The sequence below is a fragment of the Pocillopora verrucosa genome, chromosome 5 (assembly GCF_036669915.1).
Source record: "Pocillopora verrucosa isolate sample1 chromosome 5, ASM3666991v2, whole genome shotgun sequence".
Classification (NCBI taxonomy): domain Eukaryota; kingdom Metazoa; phylum Cnidaria; class Anthozoa; order Scleractinia; family Pocilloporidae; genus Pocillopora; species Pocillopora verrucosa.
Genome location: NC_089316.1, coordinates 25881520 through 25904144, shown reverse-complemented (window position 1 = coordinate 25904144; position 22625 = coordinate 25881520). Strand labels below are relative to the sequence as shown.

The window sequence follows — 22625 nt, the reverse complement described above, 5'->3', positions numbered from 1 at the left end:
CTCACCATTGCTGTATGGTGTATTGATATTGTAAGGAGAAACTACGTGTTCATCACTTGTGTGATGATTAAAACTAGGAAGCTCCCGTGTGTTATTTGATGAATCTTCTGGGAAACTTAAGAAACAAATTTTCCTTCACCTAAGGCTTCCTTAGTTTCAATTTCCATGAATAACTTTAATACACAGACTTAGCCAAGCCTAAAAGCGGAGCTCGCATTTTTTTTCGCGCACGTCTCAAGGGCACAACGCATTTCCCTGGCCAGGAGTAGAACCCGGGTCTTCTGACTCGGAGCCTAGTGCACTGACCACTGGACTACTGGACAAAGCCGTGGCGTTGGCGTGCCCGCAGTACAGTTGACCACGCATGTTAAAAGTAGCACCTTATACGGTCTTACGGTCGTACGGTCGTACAACCAAATTTCTTCGGCTTGATGGGTTACTACTATTTTGTATAATTATGGGGCTACGCTCTGCGAGCTCCGCTATTATTTTACGAAACAAAAAATTGAGAGGAGTTGGTACATGAGCTACTGAAGTAACACGAATGAAATAGAAAGATTTTCCTTCGTCTGAAAAACAAATTAATGCTGTATCAAAATCAAAAAATTGTTTTTTTCAAAGTAATTGATGGGTGATTAATCATTGATAACACTTACATGTTTTAATTTCTTCATCTCAAATTAATGAGGCGAGTTTCTAAGACTGACATACCGGCTTGATCTCTATTGGACAATAGTTGCATACTTTGTTTAATGGTAGAATGTAATTTTTTTTTGTTGGTTTTATGTCCATCAAATTTGTCCACCACGCAACGAAACTAGATCTATAGCAGGTAATTAGGTGTTAACAACTGAGTTAAAACGTAAATTGGCCACCGTAAAGAGTAAAAAGGCTGACGTTTCGAGCGTTAGCCCTTCGTCAGAGCAATTGCAGATGGACATGTCCTAGATGGACATCTATATCTCCGATTGTAGATGGACATCTCTCATAAAAAGTTCCCGCGTCACGTTTAGGAAAGGGAAACCTTCAAATGTCTCTTTTTATGTACAAGCTTTCTGGGAAATCCTGATGTTTTCACGAAATGAAAGAAGAAATTGACGGGTCACGCATATATCAGGAGGCAAATCACGCCCAACATTGCTTCATAAATTTACGAATCACGCTCGCCTTTCTGTAAAATTCACGCTCCACATATTAATTTTAGCCTCCTTCACGCGTCACGTGTAAACACTTTCACGGGAATGCAAATATAACTCGATTGGTAAATTAACCGCTATTCCACTGGTGAAACTTCTTTGATAGCTATATCCAAATCTGCTCTACGATTATTGTAATTTGAACCCAGAAGATACACTTGTGACTGGTTTGAAAAAAGAATGAAAAAGGAATGTTGCACTTAGACATTTGTGAAAAAGGAAGACAATCACAAATTCCTTAAAAACAGCTTAGAAACTCGAACATTTTTCAGTGTTACTTTTTCTAAGCTTCCTTTTTTTGTTGATTCTTTCATACGACAACAAACAGGAGAGAGCCGTTATGAGTGACGCTGCAGAAATCCTAAAATCAGTCCAGATAGGTTTAAATGTCGTCATATTTCTTCTGAACACTGATCGTGGCCTACAAGCGACTGAGTTATGTAATGAATGTGTAATTCTACTTCAAAACCTGTACTCTGGTAGTCACCTTGATATCTCCGATGTGCTATTCAATGCGTACTACGCGATCTCTGGGTACACAGATGCGGAAAGACATACAAACAAAATTCTTGGCACATTTATTCATGCTGGGATACTAACTACAAAACTGGGAGAAAAATATGTAGCACAAAGCCGGTTTCCAGAGGCAAAGCAACTCTATAAAGGCGCACTCAACATCTGGAAAACAATTGGTCACAAAAGAGAAGAAGTAGTGGTTCATCTTGGACTTGGATGTGTCTGTGCTGAACTCAGTGAGTATCAGAAGGCTAAAGAATATCACGAGAAAGCACTTGCCATTGCAATAGAAATTGGCGACAGAAATGGAGAAGGAAGAACATACGGGAATTTCGGAGCTTTGTTTGTTCTCCTTAGCGAATATCAGAAGGCTAAAGAATATCTCGATAAAGCACTTGCCATCGCAGTGGAATATGGCGACAGATATGTAGAAGGAAAAACACGCCTGAACCTCGGATGTGTGTTTAGTTCCCTTAGCGAATATCAGAAGGCTAAAGACTATTACGAGAAAGCACTTGCCATCGCAATAGAAATTGGCGACAGAAATGGAGAAGGAGCAGCATACGGGAACCTCGGAAGTGTGTTTCATTCTCTTGGCGAATATGAGAAGGCTAAAGAATATCAAGAGAAAGCACTTGCCATCTTTATAGAAATTGGCGACAGATATGGAGAAGGAATAACATACGGGAGCCTCGGAAATGTGTTTCATTCCCTTGGCGAATATCAGAAGGCTAAAGAATATCACGAGAAAGCACTCGCCATCGCAATAGAAATTGGCAACAGAAATGAAGAAAAATCATCATACGACAACCTCGGACGTGTGTTTTATTCCCTTGGCGAATATCAGAAGGCTAAAGAATATCACGAGAAAGCACTTGCCATCGCAATAGAAATTGGCGACAGATGTGGAGAGGAAATGTCATACCTGAGCCTCGGATGTGTGTTTGATTCCCTTGGCGAATATCAGAAGGCTAAAGAATATCAAGAGAAAGCACTAGCCATCGCAATAGAAATGGGCGACAGAGGTGGAGAAGGAACAGCATACAGGCACCTCGGATGTGTGTTTTATTCCGTTGGCGAATATCAGAAGGCTAAAGAATATTTCGAAAAAGCACTTGCCATCGCAATAGAAACTGGCGACAGTTATGGAGAAGGCTTCGCATACTCGACTCTTGGATATCTTTACAGGAAGCTTAATAGAAATCTGCAAGCTAAAGAACATTTAGAGAAAGCGGTCGGCGTCGGTATTACACGTAGTGACAGAGAACTTGAAGCCATAGCTACTGTAGGTTTGGCACGTGTCTTTGCTTCTGTGAATGACAGTCAGAAAGCAAAAGAACATTGTGAGAAGGCGCTTACCATCAGCAGAGAATGTGGCGATAGAAATGTCGTAACAGAACTGTACCAAAGCCTTGGATTTGTATTTCAATCACTTGGTGAATATGGTAAGGCAGCAGATTATTTACAGAAAGCTTGTTCCATAAGCTGCCAAATTGGAGACAAAATGAATGAGTTTCTTAGCCTTCTCGGAATTACAGAGTTAAAGATATCGCAGTCAGAGGGTGTGGAGGCAATGGAATATCTTCTTCGATGTATTGGAAAATATGAACAAATCAGAATTCTCCTGAGGGGAAACAGTGGATTTCAAATCTCTCTGTTAGAGGAACACGGTACTTTTCCCTACAAGTTACTCACTGACTTCCTTTGTGGTACTGGAAAGTTTGGAGATGCTCTCTATGTTGAGGAGCTGGGACGAGCAAGAGTCCTCTCAGAATTCATGGCAGACAAGTACTCCGTGGAAAGCCATATCTCAGCCGATCCACAATCATGGTTCGGAATTGAAAACATCGTGAAAAGAGAAAGTAACTCTGTTTTTTTGTACATTTCGTATACAGATAGGCAAGTTCTTCTCTGGGTATTGAAAGCAAATGGAGACGTTTGCTTTCGAAAAACAGACGAAGTGAAACTAGAGACTCTTATTGCTGAGCAAGTTTGCGAAGTGGAAGGAGTTTTCAAAAAGAGCGCCGCCTGCTTTGGTGTTTTACCCACAGCGAACTGCGAAGACCGATCGCTGGATGACAACGTGACGACATCTCTTCATGAAGAGAGCCAAGCAAATTTGCGAGGTGACAAAACCAAAGATATCGGAAGAAGTCATCATTTGTGCTACGAATGGATCGTTGCACCTGTGGCAGATTTACTTACAGAGCCCGAAATCATCATTGTACCGGATCGTTTCGCGCACCGAGTCCCATTTGCTGCCTTACGTGATGAACCAGCCGGAAGATATTTATCGGAGAAGTACAGAATACGCATCGTTCCTTCATTGACGACTCTCCGACTCATTCAGGAATGTCCAACAGACTATCACAGTCAAACCGGTGCGCTGGTTGTGGGTGATCCTACGGTTGGCACAGTGCATTACAATGGATGTCCCAAAGACATTATACCATTGTTCTGTGCAAGTAAGGAAGCAGAGTTGGTGGGTGAACTGCTGGGCGTTCGACCTTTGTTAGGAAGTCGCGCAACAAAGCAGGCGGTTCTTGAAGCAATAACTTCAGTGAGTCTCATACATCTTGCCGCACATGGAAATCCCGAGAGAGGAGAGATTGCCCTCTCTCCTCAACGTACTGTTAACAGTATTCCAAAAGAGGAAGACTACCTCCTGACAATGCCCGACATTGAAGGAGTTCAAGTGCGAGCTAAACTGGTAGTACTTAGCTGTTGTCACAGTGGGCGTGGATTGATTAAAAAGGAAGGAGTTATTGGAATCGCTCGAGCATTCTTAGCATCCGGTGCACGTTCAGTGTTGGTAGCATCGTGGGCTGTAGAAGACAAAGCAACGGAGAGGCTCATGAAACATTTCTATAAACACCTTGTTCGTGGAGAAAGTGCCAGTGAATCTCTTCACCAGGCTGTTCAATGGTTGAGAAGTAATGGCTTCCCCAAACCTCGCCAATGGGCCTCGTTCGTGCTGATGGGGGATAACGTGACAATTGATTTTATTGCAAAAGGGTAAGTCTGATCATAATGAGCAATTTTGTACGATAAACCGATTAGTACACTTGACTTGTTCACTTTATCAACTTGTGTTCTTTTGTTTTTCGTTTTCTTTTAGTCTTTGTTTTTCATCCATAAAATGCCAAAAAAGAGAAGTTGATTTTAACTAGTTCTCGGAGCTAGAAGATTTTCACGGAAGGCTTTCTAAAATTGGCTTGAATTAGCTATTCTTCTGTATTCAATATAATCAGAAATAATTAATCAAGGTCAAGACAATGCTGGACGCTATGACGAGGGAGGTAACCTAAGAAGCTGAAAAAGTTCGCTTTATCTGTAAAAAATCAACAAAAATAACAATTAATTGACGACCTTAAAGTCACTTTCGTATCAAGCATGGTATGTTCGACAAGTTTGAATAATCAGAGCCAACGACTTTGAGGATGAAAGTAATTTCTTTTATTGGAAATCCGTTTCATTGTTGAAAATATTGACAAATTTATCTTTTTTTTAGGAAAGAAGAACTCGAGGAGGACAACAACGAGGCGGAGAAGAAACAGAGTGACCATTGATCCTGCATAAAGATTCTTCTTCCTGTACATTGTCTTTCAATGGACACTGGTATTACTTTGCGTAGACATTTTTAGTTTTTTAAGTTTTAAGTTTTTAGGTTTTTTTTTCAAGTCAAGTAGTAGATTTTGCGCGCTTTTGTAGGCAGGGCTTAATCAAAAGCCAGCGACAATGAAACCTGCAATTAAGCCGTTTGATCTATGAAGAAAACTTTCAATAGGGAACTACAATATATTGAGATGCGAAAACTGAACGCGGGAAATTATTACTTTGCGTAAAAATTTTGATTTTTTTTTAGTCAAGTAGTAGATTTTGCGTGCTTTTGTAGGCAGGGCTTAATCAAAAGCCAGCGACAATGAAACCTGCAATTAAGCCGTTTGATCTATTAAGAAAACTTTCAACAGGGAACTACAATATATTGAGATGCGAAAACTGAACGCAGGAAATTAGCTGAATGTATAAAATGTGAGAATGTTAGCAAGTGTCGTCAAAACTCAAAACTAATCCTTGATTTAAATCATTAACAACGATCCTGTTTTCAATTCTCCCGTTGAATGTACGCGTGATCATTTAAGAGTGATAATAACTGTTCTCAGGTGCAGGAGATGATAACATAACTGATAAACTAACAGAAGAGGGAACAAAAAGTGCCAAGATACTGAACAATCAAATAGAAAAGACAAGATAATTACGTAAAAATCAGACAGAGAAGAGAACAATGGTTGAGAATTAACGCAAAAATCAAACAGTGTTGGGAACAGGGCGTTACATAATAACGTAAAAGTTAAATGGGGAAGGGAACAAACAGAGTACAATATACTAAAAAAACGTATTAACAAATAGAGAAGAAGAGAAACGGTGAGCGAATTATTGAGATAAAATTAGGAGAAAACATTGCGCGAGATACTAACGCCAAACAGAAGAGTGCAAACAGTTTGTAGGATATGAACGTGACAATCAGCCAGAATTAACTCTTTAACTCCCAAGATCTCATTAGTAATTCTCCCTACTGTCTGTCATAAAATACTTATGATTTCAAATTGGAGAATTTAGTATTGGATCAACTTGTAGTCCCCTAATTGAGATTTCTTCTTTATTCTCCTTACTTGTCTGCTTGATTCTGTGTTGATATTGTAAGGAGAAATTATGTCTTGGTCACTGATGGGAGTTAAAGGGTTAAGGAAAAGAACAGAGGGCTAGGTTCTACCGTAGGAAACAAATATAAATTAGAACAAACAGTGAGGTAGATGTTAACTTGGAAACAAAACAGAGACGAAACAAGCATTGTGCAAGATTCTAACGAAATATTTAATCGGAGGAGACAAGAGAACGAGCTATGCGCAAGATACAACTAAACAAAACTACCAAACATAGAAATGAAAAAAACCGTGCGCAAAATAATCGCAACAAAGTAAAAAGAAGAAACGGTGAACTGGACATTAACAAAAACGTCAGATTGGAAAGAAAAGGAACATTTATTGCATGAAACATTGAAGTAAAAGTCAATAAGAAGAAGTAAAGAAACAGTGCGCATGACACTGATGAGACAAACAGTAAAATCATAGGCATGCAATGCATGCAAGAGTTACTTCTTTAAATGGGTGAGTTGAGGTGGGACACTGTGTAACTGATGTTTTCATTTTTGTAAAAGAAAAAGAGCCTTAACCTTAAAAAGAACGAAAATATAGCATTACTTTACTTAAGAGAGTAAAACAACCCTTCCAATTTATCTGAAATAAACTGAAACATAAGTATTTCTGGTTGTATTGTCTGTTGTATTAATTATAGAGAAAAATATACTTACTTTACCTTACCCCTTTAACCGCTTGGAGTGACCAGCATCTAATTTCTCCTTACAATAAATCCCTGAATCACACATTAAGGCCACGAAAATAAAGGAAATGATTACCAACCAATGAAGCTCTTGATTGTTCAAAAATTTCTCCTTGTCAATACCAGAGGAAACGTATAGAAAAAATTATGGAGAATATACTTACTGATGTTAGGGTGGAAAGGGTTAATGGAGAGAGATGGAGGAAAAAAAAACTTCCCATTTATCTGAAATAAACGCACACATTGGTTTATTGTCCCTAAGCTGCATTGGTTTCACGCACACTGTAGTCTCCTTCGCAGCCATTGTTCAGCCTCGTCACGCAACGCCCTCTCTCCTCCGTTGGAAAGAGGGCGTTGCGTGACGAGACCAAAACATAGGTATGCTATGCGTGCAAGAGTTATTTTTGTTGGGTGGGTGGGTTGAGGAGAGACAATTTGTGTTGCTGATGTTTTCTATTTGTAAAGAAAACTAGACGCGTATTTGCGTTCACTCGGGCTTTCTGTTAGAAAGAAACTTTGTTTTTAGTACCTGCATTTATTTTGCCTAAGTTTTTTTAGCCCTTTAACTCCCATGATCTGATTGTTAATTCTCCCCTCTGGCTGCTACACATTTCCCTGTAAATTAGTTATGAGAACTTGGTGTTAGATCAAGATAGCAGCTTCTACCTGATAAGTTTGAATATTCCCATTACCTGTTTGCTGAAGAATGTATGGATATTGTTGGGAGAAATTTTATGTTAATCACTTCTGGGAGTTAAAGGGTTAAATTAATGCAATAATCAGTTTATCCTGTAACTGTTTTCTGTCTTGGTATGCCAGAGATGCAGGTTTCTCACAGGTGTATACAGAGAGCTGAAAACAGCATTTGTTATGTAGTGTGAAGACCCTTTTCAAGGGTGGGGTTGGGGGAGGTAGTGCCATATATTTTTGGCTATTATTTCAATAATAATCACTAAACACTATTTCCATTTTCTTTCTTTTTTTTTGAGTTTTGACTTGATTAAATTTTGTTTTGTAGGTTAAGGGGTTTTAGCAGGGTGAGTCATTTGCTGAATAGGTTGTCTTATGTTTTCTTTTCCTTGGTTAACAAAAGATTTCTGGCTGAGATAGCTTGTAATTATAAACAGCCCCAAGTGCGAGGGTGATGACACTTAACTGATGGAAGAAAACCAATTACTTATTTTTCTTATCACCAAAAGAAAACAAAAAGTCACTACCAAAGCTTATTTGCAGATGAACTATTAATTTTATGAGGTTGTTAGAGTGGCTCTCATAAACCTGAGAAATACACTTATCGTAAGCATATTTTGTACTAATACCTCCAATTTGTTTTTTCCATTTTGAGTTAAATGGTTAGTGTACTTTAATTGATACATTTTAGTTTATTGGTGAGAGTGATTACATTAAACTTGGTGAGTACTATTTAACTGTTGGTGTTTAAAGTGATTTTCATTTTCTGTCAAAGAACAGGATAACTAGTAATTAGTAGTGTAATGTGAATCTTTTGTTTTCTTTGTTGTTAATCAGCTATTACAAACTAAATTGTCATTTTTTCATTTCATGGGCAAACAAAAATCACTCTAAAACATGCAAAAAAAAAAAAGTGACAAAGCATTTAGCATCTGATAGCTTCTATGTGATTGATCAGCAGTACCCAGGTTTATTGAAATCACTTCACTCAAAACCACTATTTTCATTTGCCCTTGAACAAAAAATTACCATTTAGTTTGTAGCAGTTGATGATGAACAAAAAAATTCAGTCTACTAATTACAGTAATTGCAAATTTTCACTTGCGTATGAAAATTATCTAAGTGTTTACATTCTGTACATAAGCAGTAAAGGAAAAAGACAAACTCTAAGATTGTAATAATTTTAATATTTTTTTTCATTGGACTTTATATCTACTAATTACAATATTTCAAGGGTATAATAGTAGAAATTGTCATCCAACAAGAACAATAATAAAAATTTATTTGTAAGTAATCAGCAGTTTGTCAAAGTTCAAATTATTTTTGTGAATCATATTCATATCTTATAAAAAACTGACAGCTGTAACAAAAACTAAACGTGAAAGATGAGCAGTCAAAGTACATAATTCATCACTTAGATTACTTTTGGGACGGCTTTGTTTTGTATTTCCTGTTTATTTTTCATATCCCTCATTTGTTTTTCCTTCAAAAATATTTTTTTCTTCGGTGGCTTCATTGCTTTACAGTCTTGTTTTAGTCTATGATTAATCATCAATTTCTTTCTTTTGTTTCTGCCAACTTCTTTACACAAACATGTAGCAAACTGTATTCTGTAAAGCCCTGGAGTGTTATACATGTGTTTCTCTTGTATTTTTCCAATGGCATCAACAAGTGAGGCTGTTCCATTTATGTTTTTAGTGTAGTGAATAGGGAGACGTGTCTCTTTCATTATAAAGCAGGAGGGAATACATACATTATGATCTTTTTGTGGGTTTAAAGATACAACTGATGCAATAAAAAACCCTGTGCATTCACTATAATTATATCTATATATAATTTTCAAGAATTGATTTGCTTTGAAGTGAATCAGTTAATATTCCTTCACTTTCAAACAAATTGTCTAAATTTACTTCAGTTCCACAAACATCTACAGTTCTTGGAAGGTTAGCTGGTGATAGCTGGTTGTATTCTAAACTTGGTTTATGACACATTTTTACTGGGATACCTGTGGTAGCCCAGTCATAAAATGCCTTTGTGCATTATGCAAAAATCGAACACCACTGGTACGTTTCATTATATTTCAAATTCTGTTTTCGAAAGGAATTCTCACCTTTGTTGGTCTGTGGAGGCAATGCCGAGTTTCATGGCTTACGATGGTAAACGGTTTGCCAAAAAATTGCATCGGTTCATTACCACCATTGTGTTCAAAGACGGGAGACGTTGCAAATGCATAAGTATTTAGGTATACTAGATTACGCACTTAGAGTGTTTTCCAAAGGCTTTCCTATACATGAAATAATTGTAAATATTTCAACACTTTTCACCCGGTGCACTGCGTAAGTTTTTACAAAATTGCGGCAAAAGATCAAGTCTCTACAAGGCCCACGCCGAATTAATAAAGGCAAAAAAATCAGCCAAAAATAAAAGAAACTGCCTACCATTTTTCAAAAACCTCTTGTGATTTAAGTTCTTTGAGTGCAAGGCCTTCTTTACAAAGCATGTGGAACTAATAAGAAGAAACCTCTCGAGCATATCCTCGCGCTCGTCTCTTTTCCCCTCGAAATAACCCAAGAAGTACTGGTTTTCAACAGAACAATTTTCAAGGTTTTCCTCAAGGAAGTCAATCTCCGATTTATTTAAAGAAGAATGATTAGTTGCCGCCCTTATTACGCATTCTAGTGTCCTAATTAAAAATTGTCTTCAATTTTAGATGTCATCCTTTCGCGGGCTTTCGGAATATTCGCGGGTTTCATAATTTTCCCGCTGATCAAAATTACCGCGTACTCTTACCCTCGACGAACGCCTTCGATATAGCGTCACCCCTATGCGCTCATCCGTCAAAAAGTCGCGCATGCGTGTTAGTAGCTTACGTGTAGCTGTACCCTCCCCCTATGATGAAACAGAAGCACCTCCGTCTCACTTTGGCGGGGGGAGTGTACGGCTTCACGCAGGCTAGGGAGGGTATGAGGAATTTTCTTCTGCAAACATTTCCCTTAAACATGTACGTTTCCACAAACACTTTTTTGTCGCCCGCGCAAACGTATCAGACATTCAGGAACACGAGCGAGCGGGAGGTCTGTTCGGGGTCTGGTACTGATCATTAGTTCCAGATTCCCCGCAAATCTCTCCCCGACTTGTCTTACAATGCACACTCTATCTCGGCCCCTCAGGGGTGGGCTGAGATTCATCACGTGCATATAACCTTAAAATAGACACATGCTGCGGTTTCCAATTAAAAAATTTGGCTGCTTCACTACACAAAGCAAGAAAGCGTTCAGTGTCGAGGTAAGAACGATATTTAATTGTCAATGTGCTGATATATTAATGCGACTTCTCATCAATTTTCCAATCCATATTTCAGCGCCTCTATAATCAGAGCTGCTCTAACATAGACCATAACTATATTGGTTAATATTCTTACACAACATAAATCATTATAAAAGGACGTCGTTCTAAATAAATTCCTTTTTTTTCAAAATTTTCTTCGTATCCCTTAGAGAAAAAAATCTTTAACGCATTAATATCGGTACTTTTAATGCGTTGAGTTAAATTGGTTTCGTTCATACTTATCCATCAGTTGGCTAACAATCAAACCGCCTATGTGATTTTAATCAATTAGGCATGCCCAACCTGTGCCCTAAAACGTCATGAGTAGTTTACAAATGTTAACACGATGTACACATTGCGTTTCACGCGCGGGGTCAGTTATCTTCGGCAAAACAAGTTTTGAGATTTAGAAAGACGGTAACTGTTGTTAGTCATGTTAGTGTTCCTAATGTAAAAAATGGATAAAATAAGGACATTCCAAATTGAAAATCAAATCAAATCTCCGTTTTGTTCGGCTCGTCTAATGTTGTTTCCTCGGTCGTCCCAAGTAGCTTAACATTTTCCAGTGTCGATTGTAACGCAGAGTATATTCGAATCGCACAGTATTGCTAAATTTCAAATTACTTCAAGGCGGGGAAATCTAGTCTATTTGATAATTTAGCCTTGTGCGTTTAATTTATGGAGAAGATGATGAGCGATTGATTTTCAGGTTCCTAAACGGCTTTTTTTGGTTCTATGCAAATCAAACTCAATCTTTACCCTTGGTAACCGTTTGTCCCTCTTCTGTTCATCAGTTTTTTTTCACCTATTTTACTTCTATTTTAGAGAAGTGTTTACGTCTTTCTTACAATGGCTACTTCCGCTTTTCTTTGTTTTGCAGAGAAACTCTTATTTCAGTTTCTTACTTTTGGTTTCATCAGTTATACGACTAGAATATCAAACAAGACAAGCTTCTTGTGTAAAAGGTTAGCAGTAAAAAAATATGTTTAGAAATAATCTTTCCCGCTTTGCAAAACTGAAATGTTTCAAAGCCAGAGGACTTAAACCTCGAAATAATCTTAGAATTTGGCAAAGATTTGTTGCTAAAAACTTGACTTAAACTGATTATAGTCTGCAAAATGAAATGATGAACTCAACTTCAGGCCTTTAACTTCCATCATCTTACTAAGTCTCCTTTGCAAATGTTACAAATATCGCAGTAATTATTTTAAGAGAATGAAGTGTTGCGTCAATTTGACACCGTCCAACTGATAAGTTTCTTTATTATCCAAAACTGTTTACTGAAGAATATATTGATACTGTAGGGAGAAATCGCACATTAAACAATTCTTAAGTGTCAGAGTCTGGGAGTGAAAGAGTAAAAGTAGACACACGATGCATGAACGGGAAATTCAGATTTTTAAATCTGAAATTTATGAAAAAAAAAAAAGAACACGAAGATGCCATGTTTTTATTTAAATTACGTGGAAGTTGGAAAGCGACGTAGTTCTGTTTTAGGTCTTCAAAACGATTTTTTGTTTTAGCAGTAAAGCTGTTACTTTTTTTCCACTTGTAAGATTGCCATTCATCTCTGTTTTGCAGGGAAAGTGTTATTTTAGTTTCTTACTCTCGGCTTCCTCAGTTATTCGATCAGAATACGAAATAAGATACACTTCCTTGTTTAAGGGTAAGCTGCATAAATAAAGAAAATATTAGTTTACAGTCCTTCTCTCTCTCCCTCTCTCTCTCTCTCTCTCTCTCTCTCTCTCTCTTTAAGGGCTACAATATTTTTCAGCGATGCTGTGGGCGAAACAGAAAGTCAAGTATAGATATATCTCACACCAAGAGATTATCAACTGCAGTTTATAATCTCTTGTCTTAGACCGATCAAACTTAGCACTTTGTTCTCACACGTGCTGCTTGCATTTATCTTTGTTTTTCGCCACTTTCGGTCTCATCCCCCAAACAAAGCGTGTTTATTTTTGAAAAGGTTACCAGCTAAAAAACTAAATTTAATAATAGTTATTCTTTTCCCGCCTTAAAAAAATACATTTCTGGCTAAAATTGAGCAAATTCAGAGATAAAAGAGTTGTCATTCCGAACCACCTGATAATATTTGTGGAGACCTTCCAAAGTCGAATCAAGTTTTGATTTGATTGCAAAATATTTAAGGTCTGCATCATCTTAATCTTTTGAATTTATGATCTCATCAGCAATTCTTCCGTCTAGCTCCCTCACATTACTTTGTTAGTCAGTAGCGAGAATTTAATGTTGTGTAAACAGAAACCCTCAGCTGATAAGCATTCTCGCCGCTTGTTTACTGAATAATGTGTTGATATTCAAAAGAGAAGCAACATGTTTGTCACTTCTGTAACCTGAAGGTTTTAAAAAATTGGGCAAAGAGAAATTAAAACCACCAAACTTTTATCAATGATATGTGAGCTCAAATATTTATTAAGATATCCTGTGGACAAGGTTTAATGCAAGTTTCATCCTTATTAGGTTTACAATGATTACTTTTAACCGATAATGTTCCTATTCAATCTAATACTAACTCTTTGCATTCTTCATTGATTTGCAGAAAAAAATTTAATAAGTTTCGCCATTTTGGTCTCCTAACTATCCAAAGATCTTTTCATTTCAAAAGCAGTATGTGTTAACATGTTTTGAATTGTTTGACATTATTTAATGCAATGAAAATTTGGAGAAGTTGGTACATGAGCTACTGAAGTAACACGAATGTAATTGAATGAAATAGGAAGATTTTTCTTCGTCTGAAAAAACAAACAAAAAATATTATGTAATAGGTTAAAACGCTGGATAGAATCTTTGCTCTTTGCCCAAATTTATGCTGTATTAAAATTAAGTAGTGTGTTTTTTAATTTTTAAAATAACTGATGGGTGATTAATCATTGACAACACTTACATGTGCTAATTTCTTAATCTCAAATTAATTAAGCGAGTTTCTAAGACTGACATGCCGGCTTGATCTCTATGGGGGCAAACGGTTAGAAATACCAATACAAATCTGAAACAAATATCTTCATCTGGGCATAATTGAATAGTTTTACACTTTGTTTAATGGTAGAATGCAAATAATTTTTTTGTTGGATTTATGTCCGTCAAATTTGTCCAGCGGCAAAGTGGAGACCCTGATCGTGTTTTGCGCACGAATGTTATGGAAAAATTCCCACTTCACGTTTAGAAAAGGGAAACCTTTAAGTCTCTGTTCTTATGTTTCTGGGAAATCTTGATGTTTTCACGAAATGAAAGAAGAAATTGATGGGTCACGTATATATCAGGAGGCAAATCACGTCCCACTTTGGTTCATAAATTCACGAATCACGCTCGCCTTTCATTAAAATTCACGTTTCACGTATCAGTTTTAGCCTCATTCACGCGTCACGTGTAAACCCTTTTACAAGAATGCAAACTCGACGCAATTGATCAATTAACCGCTGTTCTACTGGTGAAACTTTTTTTGATAGCTTTATCCAAATCTGCTCTACGATTACTGAAATTTGAACCAAGATGATACACTTGAGGTTTGAAAAAAAAGAATGAAAAAGGAATGTTGCGCTCAGACATTTGTGAAAAGGAAGACAACCACAAATTCTTTAAAAACAGCTCAGAAACTCGAACATTTGTTAGTGTTACTTTTTCTAAGCTTCCTTTTAACTAGTGAATTGCGCGCATGCACAAGAGCAAGTTGTAGATATGTTGTGGAGAATGGTACTCGCTTGCTCGATTGGTCGATTGGCTGTGAATGACAGTCAGAAGGCAAAAGAACATTGTGAGAAGGCGCTTACAATCAACAGAGAATGTGGCAATAGAGAGTTCGAAGCACGACTTTACCTTAGCCTTGGAGAACTATTCCAATCATTTGGTGAATGTGGCAAGGCAGCAGATTATTTACAGAAAGCTTGCTTCATAAGCAGCCAAATTGGAGACAAAATGACTGAGTTTCAGAGCCTTCTCAGGCTTACAACGTTAAAGATATCGCAGTCGGAGGCTGTGGAGGCAATGAAATATCTTCTTCAATGTATTAGAAAATATGAACAAATCAGAACTCATCTGAAAGGAAACAGTGGATTTCAAATCTCTTTGTTAGAGAAACGCGGTACTTTTCCTTACAAGTTACTCACTGACTTGCTTTGCTGTAATGGAAAGTTTCGAGATGCTCTCTATGTTGAGGAGCTGGGACGAGCAAGTGTCCTCTCGGAATTCATGGCAGACAAGTACTCCGTGGAAAGCCACATCTAAGCTGATCCACAGTCATGGTCCGGAATTGAAAACATCGCGAAAAGAGAAAGTAACTCTGTTTTTTTGTACATTTCGTACATAGATCGGCAAGTTCTTCTCTGGGTATTGAAAGCAAATGGAGACATTTGCTTTCGAGTAACAGACGAAGTGAAACTAGAGACTCTTATTGCTGAGCAAGTTTGCGAAGTGGAAGGAGTTTTCAAAAAGAGCGCCGCCTGCTTTGGTGTTTTACCCACAGCGAACTGCGAAGACCGATCGCTGGATGACAACGAAACGACATCTCTTCATGAAGAGAGCCAAGCAAAATTGCGAGGTGACGAAACCAAAGATACCGGAAGAAGTCATCATTTGTGCTACCAATGGATCATCGCACCTGTGGCCGATTTACTTACAGAGCCCGAAATCATCATTGTACCGGACCGTTTCTCGTACCGAGTCCCATTTGCTGCCTTGCGTGATGACCAGCCGGAAAGTATTTATCAGAGAAGTACAGAATACGCATCGTTCCTTCATTGACGACTCTCCGGCTCATTCAAGAATGTCCAGCAGACTATCACAGTCAAACCGGTTTACTAGTTGTGGGTGATCCCACGGTTGGCAAAGTGCATTACAATGGACGTCTCATTGACATTACTTCATTGTTCTATGCAAGGAAGGAAGCAGAGATGGTTGGTCAACTGCTGGGCGTTCAGCCTTTGTTAGGAAGTCGCGCAACAAAGCCGGCGGTTCTTGAAGCAGTACCCTGAGCGAGTCTCATACATCTTGCCGCACATGGAAATGCCGAAAGAGGAGAGATTGCCCTCTCTCCTCTATGTACTGCTAACGGTATTCCACAAGAGGAAGACTACCTCCTGACAATGTCCGACATTGACGGTGTTCAAGTGCGAGCTAAACTGGTAGTACTCAGCTGTTGTCACAGTGGGCGTGGATTGATTAAAAAGGAAGGAGTTATTGGAATCGCTCGAGCATTCTTAGCATCCGGTGCACGTTCAGTGTTGGTAGCATCGTGGGCTGTAGAAGACGAAGCAACGGCGAACCTTATGAAACATTTCTATAAACACCTTGTTCGTGGAGAAAGTGCGAGTGAATCTCTTCACCAGGCCATTCAATGGTTGAGAAGCAATGGTTTCCCCAAACTTTCCCAATGGGCTCCGTTTGTGCTGATAGGGGATAACGTGACATTTGATTTTATGGAAAAAGGGTAAGTCTGATTATAGTGAGCAATTTTGTAGGAGAAACCGATCAACACATTTAACTTGTTTAGTTACTCAAACTTTAGTAATTTTTGTTTGTTTGTTTTTGTCTTTGTCTTTCATCCATAAAATGCCAAGAAAGAGATCTAGTGCTCGGAGCCAGAAGATTTTTACCGAACGCTTTCTAAGATTGGCTTGAATTGGCGTTTCTTTCGTATCGAATACTCAGAAATAATTACATAAGGTCGATACGATGCTGGACGCTATGACGATGAAGGTAACTTGAGAAACTAAAAAAATCATTTTATCTGAAAAAAATAGTGAAAATAACATTAAATTAAGTATGTTCGACAAGTTTGGATAATCATAGCCAGTGGCATTGAAGAAAAAAATAGTTCATTTATTGGAAATCTGTTCCGTTTACTTTAAAGTTAAAATATTGACAAATGTATAATGTATGTTGTAGGAAAGAAGAACTCGAGGAGGACAACAACGAGGCGGAGAAGAAACAGAGTGACCATTGATCCTACACAAAGATTCTTCTTCCTGTACATTATCTTTCAATGAACACTGGTATTACTTTGCGAAGACATTTTCAGTTCTTTTAGCAGTTTTTCAAGCTTTTGTAGGTAGGGCTTAATCGAAAGCCAGTGACAATAAAATCTGCAATTAAACCGTTTGATCTATAAAGTATACCAACAATAGGGAACTACAGTAAATTAGGATGCGAAAACTGAACGTAGGAAATTAACTTTATGTATAAAAATGTGAGAATGTGAGCAAAGTGTCGTCAAAACTCAAAATCTATCCTTGATTTAAATTATTACGATCGTGTTTTCAATTCTCCCGTTGCATGCACACGTGATCATTAATTCACCCTTTAACTCCCACGATCTCATTAGTAATTCTCCCTACTGTCTGTCATAAAATACTTATGATTTCAATTTGGAGAATTTGGTATTGGATCAACTTTTAGTCCCCTAATTGAGTTTACTTCCTTATTCTCCTCACTTGTCTGCTTGATTCTGTGTTGATATTGTAAGGAGAAATTATGTCTTGGTCACTGATGGGAGTTAAAGGGTTAAGGAAAAAAACTGGGCGCAAGATTCTAACGTAGGAAGCAAATATAAATTGAAACAGTGGATTGGACATTTGTCCAAGAAACATTTGTTAGACGAAACATTGAAGTAAAAGTCAATAAGAAAAACTGAAGAAACGGTGCGTAAGACATTGATGGTACAAACAGTAAAATCATAGGCTTGCAATGCATGCAAGATATATTTTTTTTTGTCTGGGTGAGTTGAGGAGGGACATTGTGTAACTGATGTTTTCATTTTTGTTAAAGAAAAAGAGCCTTAACCTTAAAAAGAACTAAAATACCGCGTTACTTTACTAAGAAGGAAAAAACCTTCCAGCTTATCTGAAATAAACTCACGCATAGGTATTTCGGGGTCTCTTGACTATGTTGTGTGAATAATTATAAACAAAAATACTCTTACTTTGCCTTAAGAGAGGGTGGAAGAGGAGAAAAAAAACTTCCAATTTATCTGAAATAAACGCACACATTGGTTTATTGGTTTATTGTCCCTAAGCTGTATTGGTTTCACACACACACACACAGTAATCTCCTTCTCGGTCAATGTGTAGTCTCGTCACGCAACGCCCTCTCTCCTCAGCTGGCGAGAGTGCGTGACGAGACTAAGCCATAGGCATGCAACGCGTGCAAGAGTTATTTTTGTTGGATGGTTGGGTTGAGATGGGACAATTTGTGTTACTGATGTTTTCGATTTGTAAAGAAAAAGAGTATAACTTTCAAACGAACCAAAGTATCGCATTACTTTACCTTCACTTAAGAAAAAAGATAACTAAAAAATGCTCAATTTTATAATCACGCTCGAGTCGAAAATAGCAAACCGTCCTTTCTCTCTTTTTGTCGCCAATGCTACATCATGATCCCGGACGTTCTTAGCGGAGATGCTGACAACTGGGGATGAGAATCACGAGCTTCCCCTACTACTAGGTTTACCTCTGTCCCCGATATTGTGCAATTTTTCTTCTGCCTGCCTGCCCGGGGAGGAGATATCATTTGCACAACAGACTTTTGTTCTTGAACTCGACGAAAACTAGCAGCAAACTGTTGTAATTTGATCTCAAAAAAATGTTATTACCCTCTGTATAATATTCCTGGTAGTTATACCAGTCAATTTCACGAAGTTCGTCGCTGTGTCCTGATCGGGGTAAAAAATAGTCATGACAAATGACCAAGTTTACTGATTTAATAGCGAGACCTGACGAGGGTTTAGCGATCCGATTAAACGACTAATTCCGAAAACCTAACGAAAGTTGGTTCATTTCTGACTCGGCAAAAGCGGTAAAATTTCTCATAGAGGAAAATCGCTCTTAGCACTTCCTCGCTATTTGTAATCAAGCGGGTGCCGTCCCCTGGCCAAACGTCAGGCTAATGCTGAAGTAAATCTCTCTATTCGTTTAATCTCTGTCTTGGCAGAAGCGGTGTAGTTTATTTTAGAAGAAAATCGTTCTTTGCGGTGCGTCTTCGCTTTTTGTCCCTAAGCGTCTGTCTGAATTACAATTTCCCACAGGTTACCTGAATAATCCTGAAGCTACCGGCCAAATCAGCAAATGATCGAAATGGACAGATGGGCGCACACGGGTGATACAAGACTGTAAGACGAAGATGGACATTTCTTTATATTAATTTTATAATTCATTATTAATTATTATTGATTTAATATCATTTTTTCTTTATTGTGGACAAGACTCAAAGGCTCGAATAAACACAAATAATCTGCTAGTTGGTGATTGCTAATATTTGACAAAAACGTAGAGTATCAAACTTAATTGGCGAAAATGAAGAATTAAAAGGAGTTTTCGAGTGATTATTAATAAAAATGGTATCTCTGACGACTGAGTCTGCGAGTAAGGCAGAAATAAATATTTTGTCGGCACGAGATACAACAAGGCCTGGGCCTTGGGCCCGAGCATCATGGGTAATGATGCAGTGGTATATAAGGGGGAGTATAGCATGTTGTGTCCATCTAGGCCTCAGAACCAACCTTCCACCTTTGGCTGATGACAAATTTATTTTAGTTTGTAAACTTACCAGTTGTTTAACTGTGAAGCCTCGTAGGACGGCTGCTAACTGCTCTGAGTTTGGGCCATGGTTCCTATCCAGATTTCCTGTAATTTTTTTTGGCAGGTTTTTTTCTAGCCCCTGTATAACCATAGTAATGTCCTTGTAAACGGTTGCCCGTCTCTATTAATCCCGACTTAGTGAAGTTTACATTTTAGTGATGTATACCTATTTTTGAATGTGTAAGGAATTGACTGTATACCAGGATTGTATGTGGTATATCAGTTGCGAATGTATGCATGCATGTATGCCTTGGGCAATATATGCTTCGGGTTGGTTCTCGGCAGGCTTCCCTAAATAAATGGTTTACACTACTGTGTTATTGTTGTGCAGTGGAGATTAAATAGCTGGTTCGTTTCGACAAAAACCGATTGCGAATTATTGTTGGTGAGCTAACAATTTCCTTGTTTAACATCAACTTCGGTACGAAACTTTCATATACATTAAGAGAGGCTTCATTTGACTGATTTCATCTACTTAGATACTACGTGCCCCTGATCGGTTAAAAAAACATATTTTATTGCAGCAGGAAATCCATAGTTATTTTATTAAAGGCATTAGACCGCGGTTTTGATCGGTTAAATAGCGCAATATTGAGAGAACATCGGAAAAACTTGTAAATCACTCGCCTTCCGAAGGTGATTTACAATCATTTCTCGTGTTCTCCCGGCTTCTTGCGTGGTTAATTACCCAAGTCCACCGATAGAAAGTGCGGTCTATTGTCGTCTAATTTCTTGAATTAAATTACTATGCTATTTTTTTCAAGGAATGCTAAAGTTATATTAACAGAGCTAGCGGTCGTGCCAAATTCAATTATGTACATTTCCTTGCGTTTTATAAACATTGGTGAATATTTGTAGTAAATTTCAACGATTCTTTTTAACTAGTTTTGTTTTTGTAAAGAAGAAGAAAAAACACTTGAGAGTTTTAGGGAATTGCTCTCAAAATGCGTGAAATTTCTGTTTTTTTACTCTCCCATCGCCTTAGACCATGACAACTACCTGTTCCAAGGAAGTCAAGGGCACAACTCGCCTTTCTTCAACTAAATTACCTAAATTACCTTTCGAAGAACAGCTGTCTTCAACCGCTACCAGTTCATATTTAATCTAACGCCCTTTGTCCCACACAAATGTTCTGAATCTTGCATATAACTTAGCATGGGAGTGGAAAAAAACAGTACTTTTATTATTGCTAATCGTTTGTTAACTTTCTCTCTTCAGAAAACACTCTCGCCACCTGCAGCCGGGATGTTAAACGGGTGATAACAAACACAAAATTGGACACATTCCTGGAATTTTCAAACGCGATATTTAACCGCTCTGTAAGAGCGAACCAAACTTTTTAGAAGAAATCTAAAAGGAAGGAAACTGTATTATCAATTAAAGACAAGTAGAATTATTTGAAATGTGAATTCTAGAAAGAAGCTGACGCTATGGAAGGAAGCTGACATCCGAACGCTACATGTTCTAAAACTCGTTGCTTCAGTTCACTTACTTGCTGGCGTAACGCGTTCGCCACGGCGTTAAGTTCAATATTTTTATCTTTCAATTGCTGTACTCGAACTTCAAGCTGTGCTTCTCTTTCAAGTTTCTTTTTTCTACATTTTGACGCTGCCACTCTATTTTTCTGTTTCTTTCGTTCGCGTTTTACAATTTCTTGAAGTTCTAAATCTATGGGCGGTAGAGGAAGTACATTCCCTGGTTGCGGTTTCAAAGAGTCCTCAGCGTATTCAAAATTTTCTGTTTCTGCCACAACCGGGGCCGTAAAAGCCGTCGGGTTTAGTTCATGATGTTCATAAGTTGTCACCCCGGCGTAAGGGGGATTTCTGATATCATACGATGTCTCATTAACGGCTATTTGCGTGTGGAAGTTGTTAACTGTGTTTTCAGGTTCTGCCCAAGTGTTATTGGTACCTGAACTAACGGGTATTGTATTTTGCTTGTTGAGATGTTCGACCGGTTGTTGCTGTCGATCATGGATTTGTTGTAGAGCCTCGGCAAATCCTTGGACATAAGCTTCGTGCTGTTGCTTAACGCTGTGGTTCCCTTCTCGCGCACCTTTAATATGCGTTGGCGATTTCTGATTCTGAACACTGGCGAGAATTTTTTCAAACTCTGGTGAAATCAGATTAAATAAAGTAAATTCTGGTGAATTAATTCCTCCAGGGTTTCCTTTAGGTGTTAGCCCCGTATTGCTAGCAATAAACTTTTCCAGCTCAGGAGAAACCATTTTGAACAAAGATAATTCAGGCGAATTCTCGTAAATTCCTAACTTTCCGTTCCCTCTGTATTCCTGTACGACTGACGGATGATGACCTTCGAGATTCAACCGCAGCGCGTTCTTGTCATAACGCGAAAAACTGTTCACTGGTAATGCGCTCTGCTCGTAAAACAGCACATCCATGTTTTCACAGCTTCCTACAACGTGTTCACCCATTCTGGAAATTCTTTGGCCGTGTCTTTATGCCTTAGTTAATCCGAAATAAACGTAACTCGTTCCACTGAAGCCGCTATGGTCCCCATCCTGTCATTTTTTTGGAATGAAATCACTCTACCGACCAAAACATTACGTCATTTAGCAAGCCGCTTATTGGCTGACGAAATTTTCGCGCCAAGAAACACTCGGTTCTCAACGATGGCCAGAAAGTGTCAAACTAGAGATTTCTACTTGATTTTTCATGGAGATCACTATTCTCTTCTAAAGCTACACCATTTTGCAACCCCGCTACACCATAATCTTTCCTTGGTGTCCCTTTTTTTAGGGGTTTTATTTCACTTTGGAGAAGGGTAACGCAATTTTGTGATCACGATCCTTAGTCAATGACCACAAACTAACATACAGATTGTTCTCAATTTGCCACCTGCATGCCACCCGTTGAAAACTCATCCAAACCTAGGATTTAAAGCGATG

General features: G+C 38.2%; 2 protein-coding genes and 2 pseudogenes across 2 annotated transcripts; 3 read left to right on the top strand and 1 right to left on the bottom strand.

The window, feature by feature from the left end:
* Positions 1–1536: 1536 nt before the first annotated feature.
* LOC131776912 (tetratricopeptide repeat protein 28-like) lies at positions 1537–3196 on the top strand. The gene is made up of 2 exons (XM_066166575.1): positions 1537–3113; positions 3163–3196. The coding sequence occupies exons 1-2, from the start codon at positions 1537–1539 to the stop codon at positions 3194–3196; spliced, it is 1611 nt and encodes a 536-aa protein (XP_066022672.1).
* A 5-nt stretch (positions 3197–3201) lies between these two features.
* LOC131785608 (tetratricopeptide repeat protein 28-like) lies at positions 3202–5967 on the top strand (annotated as a pseudogene).
* Positions 5968–14837: 8870 nt separating this feature from the next.
* Positions 14838–17088, top strand: LOC131785609 (tetratricopeptide repeat protein 28-like; annotated as a pseudogene).
* Positions 17089–20225: 3137 nt separating this feature from the next.
* Positions 20226–22362, bottom strand: LOC131785586 (transcription factor Jun). The gene has a single exon (XM_059102504.2). It carries the CDS (start codon positions 22149–22151, stop codon positions 21129–21131), a length of 1023 nt encoding a protein of 340 aa, XP_058958487.1. The 5' UTR covers positions 22152–22362; the 3' UTR covers positions 20226–21128.
* Positions 22363–22625: the final 263 nt, after the last annotated feature.

Excerpts from the sequence above, each read along its gene's own strand:
- LOC131785586 (XM_059102504.2), bottom strand. The coding sequence starts at position 22,151 with ATGGGTGAACACGTTGTAGGAAGCTGTGAAAACATGGATGTGCTGTTT.
- LOC131776912 (XM_066166575.1), top strand. The coding sequence starts at position 1,537 with ATGAGTGACGCTGCAGAAATCCTAAAATCAGTCCAGATAGGTTTAAAT. Across the intron at positions 3,114-3,162 it reads AGAAATGTCGTAACAGAACT|GCAGCAGATTATTTACAGAA; the intron begins GTACCAAAGCCT and ends GAATATGGTAAG.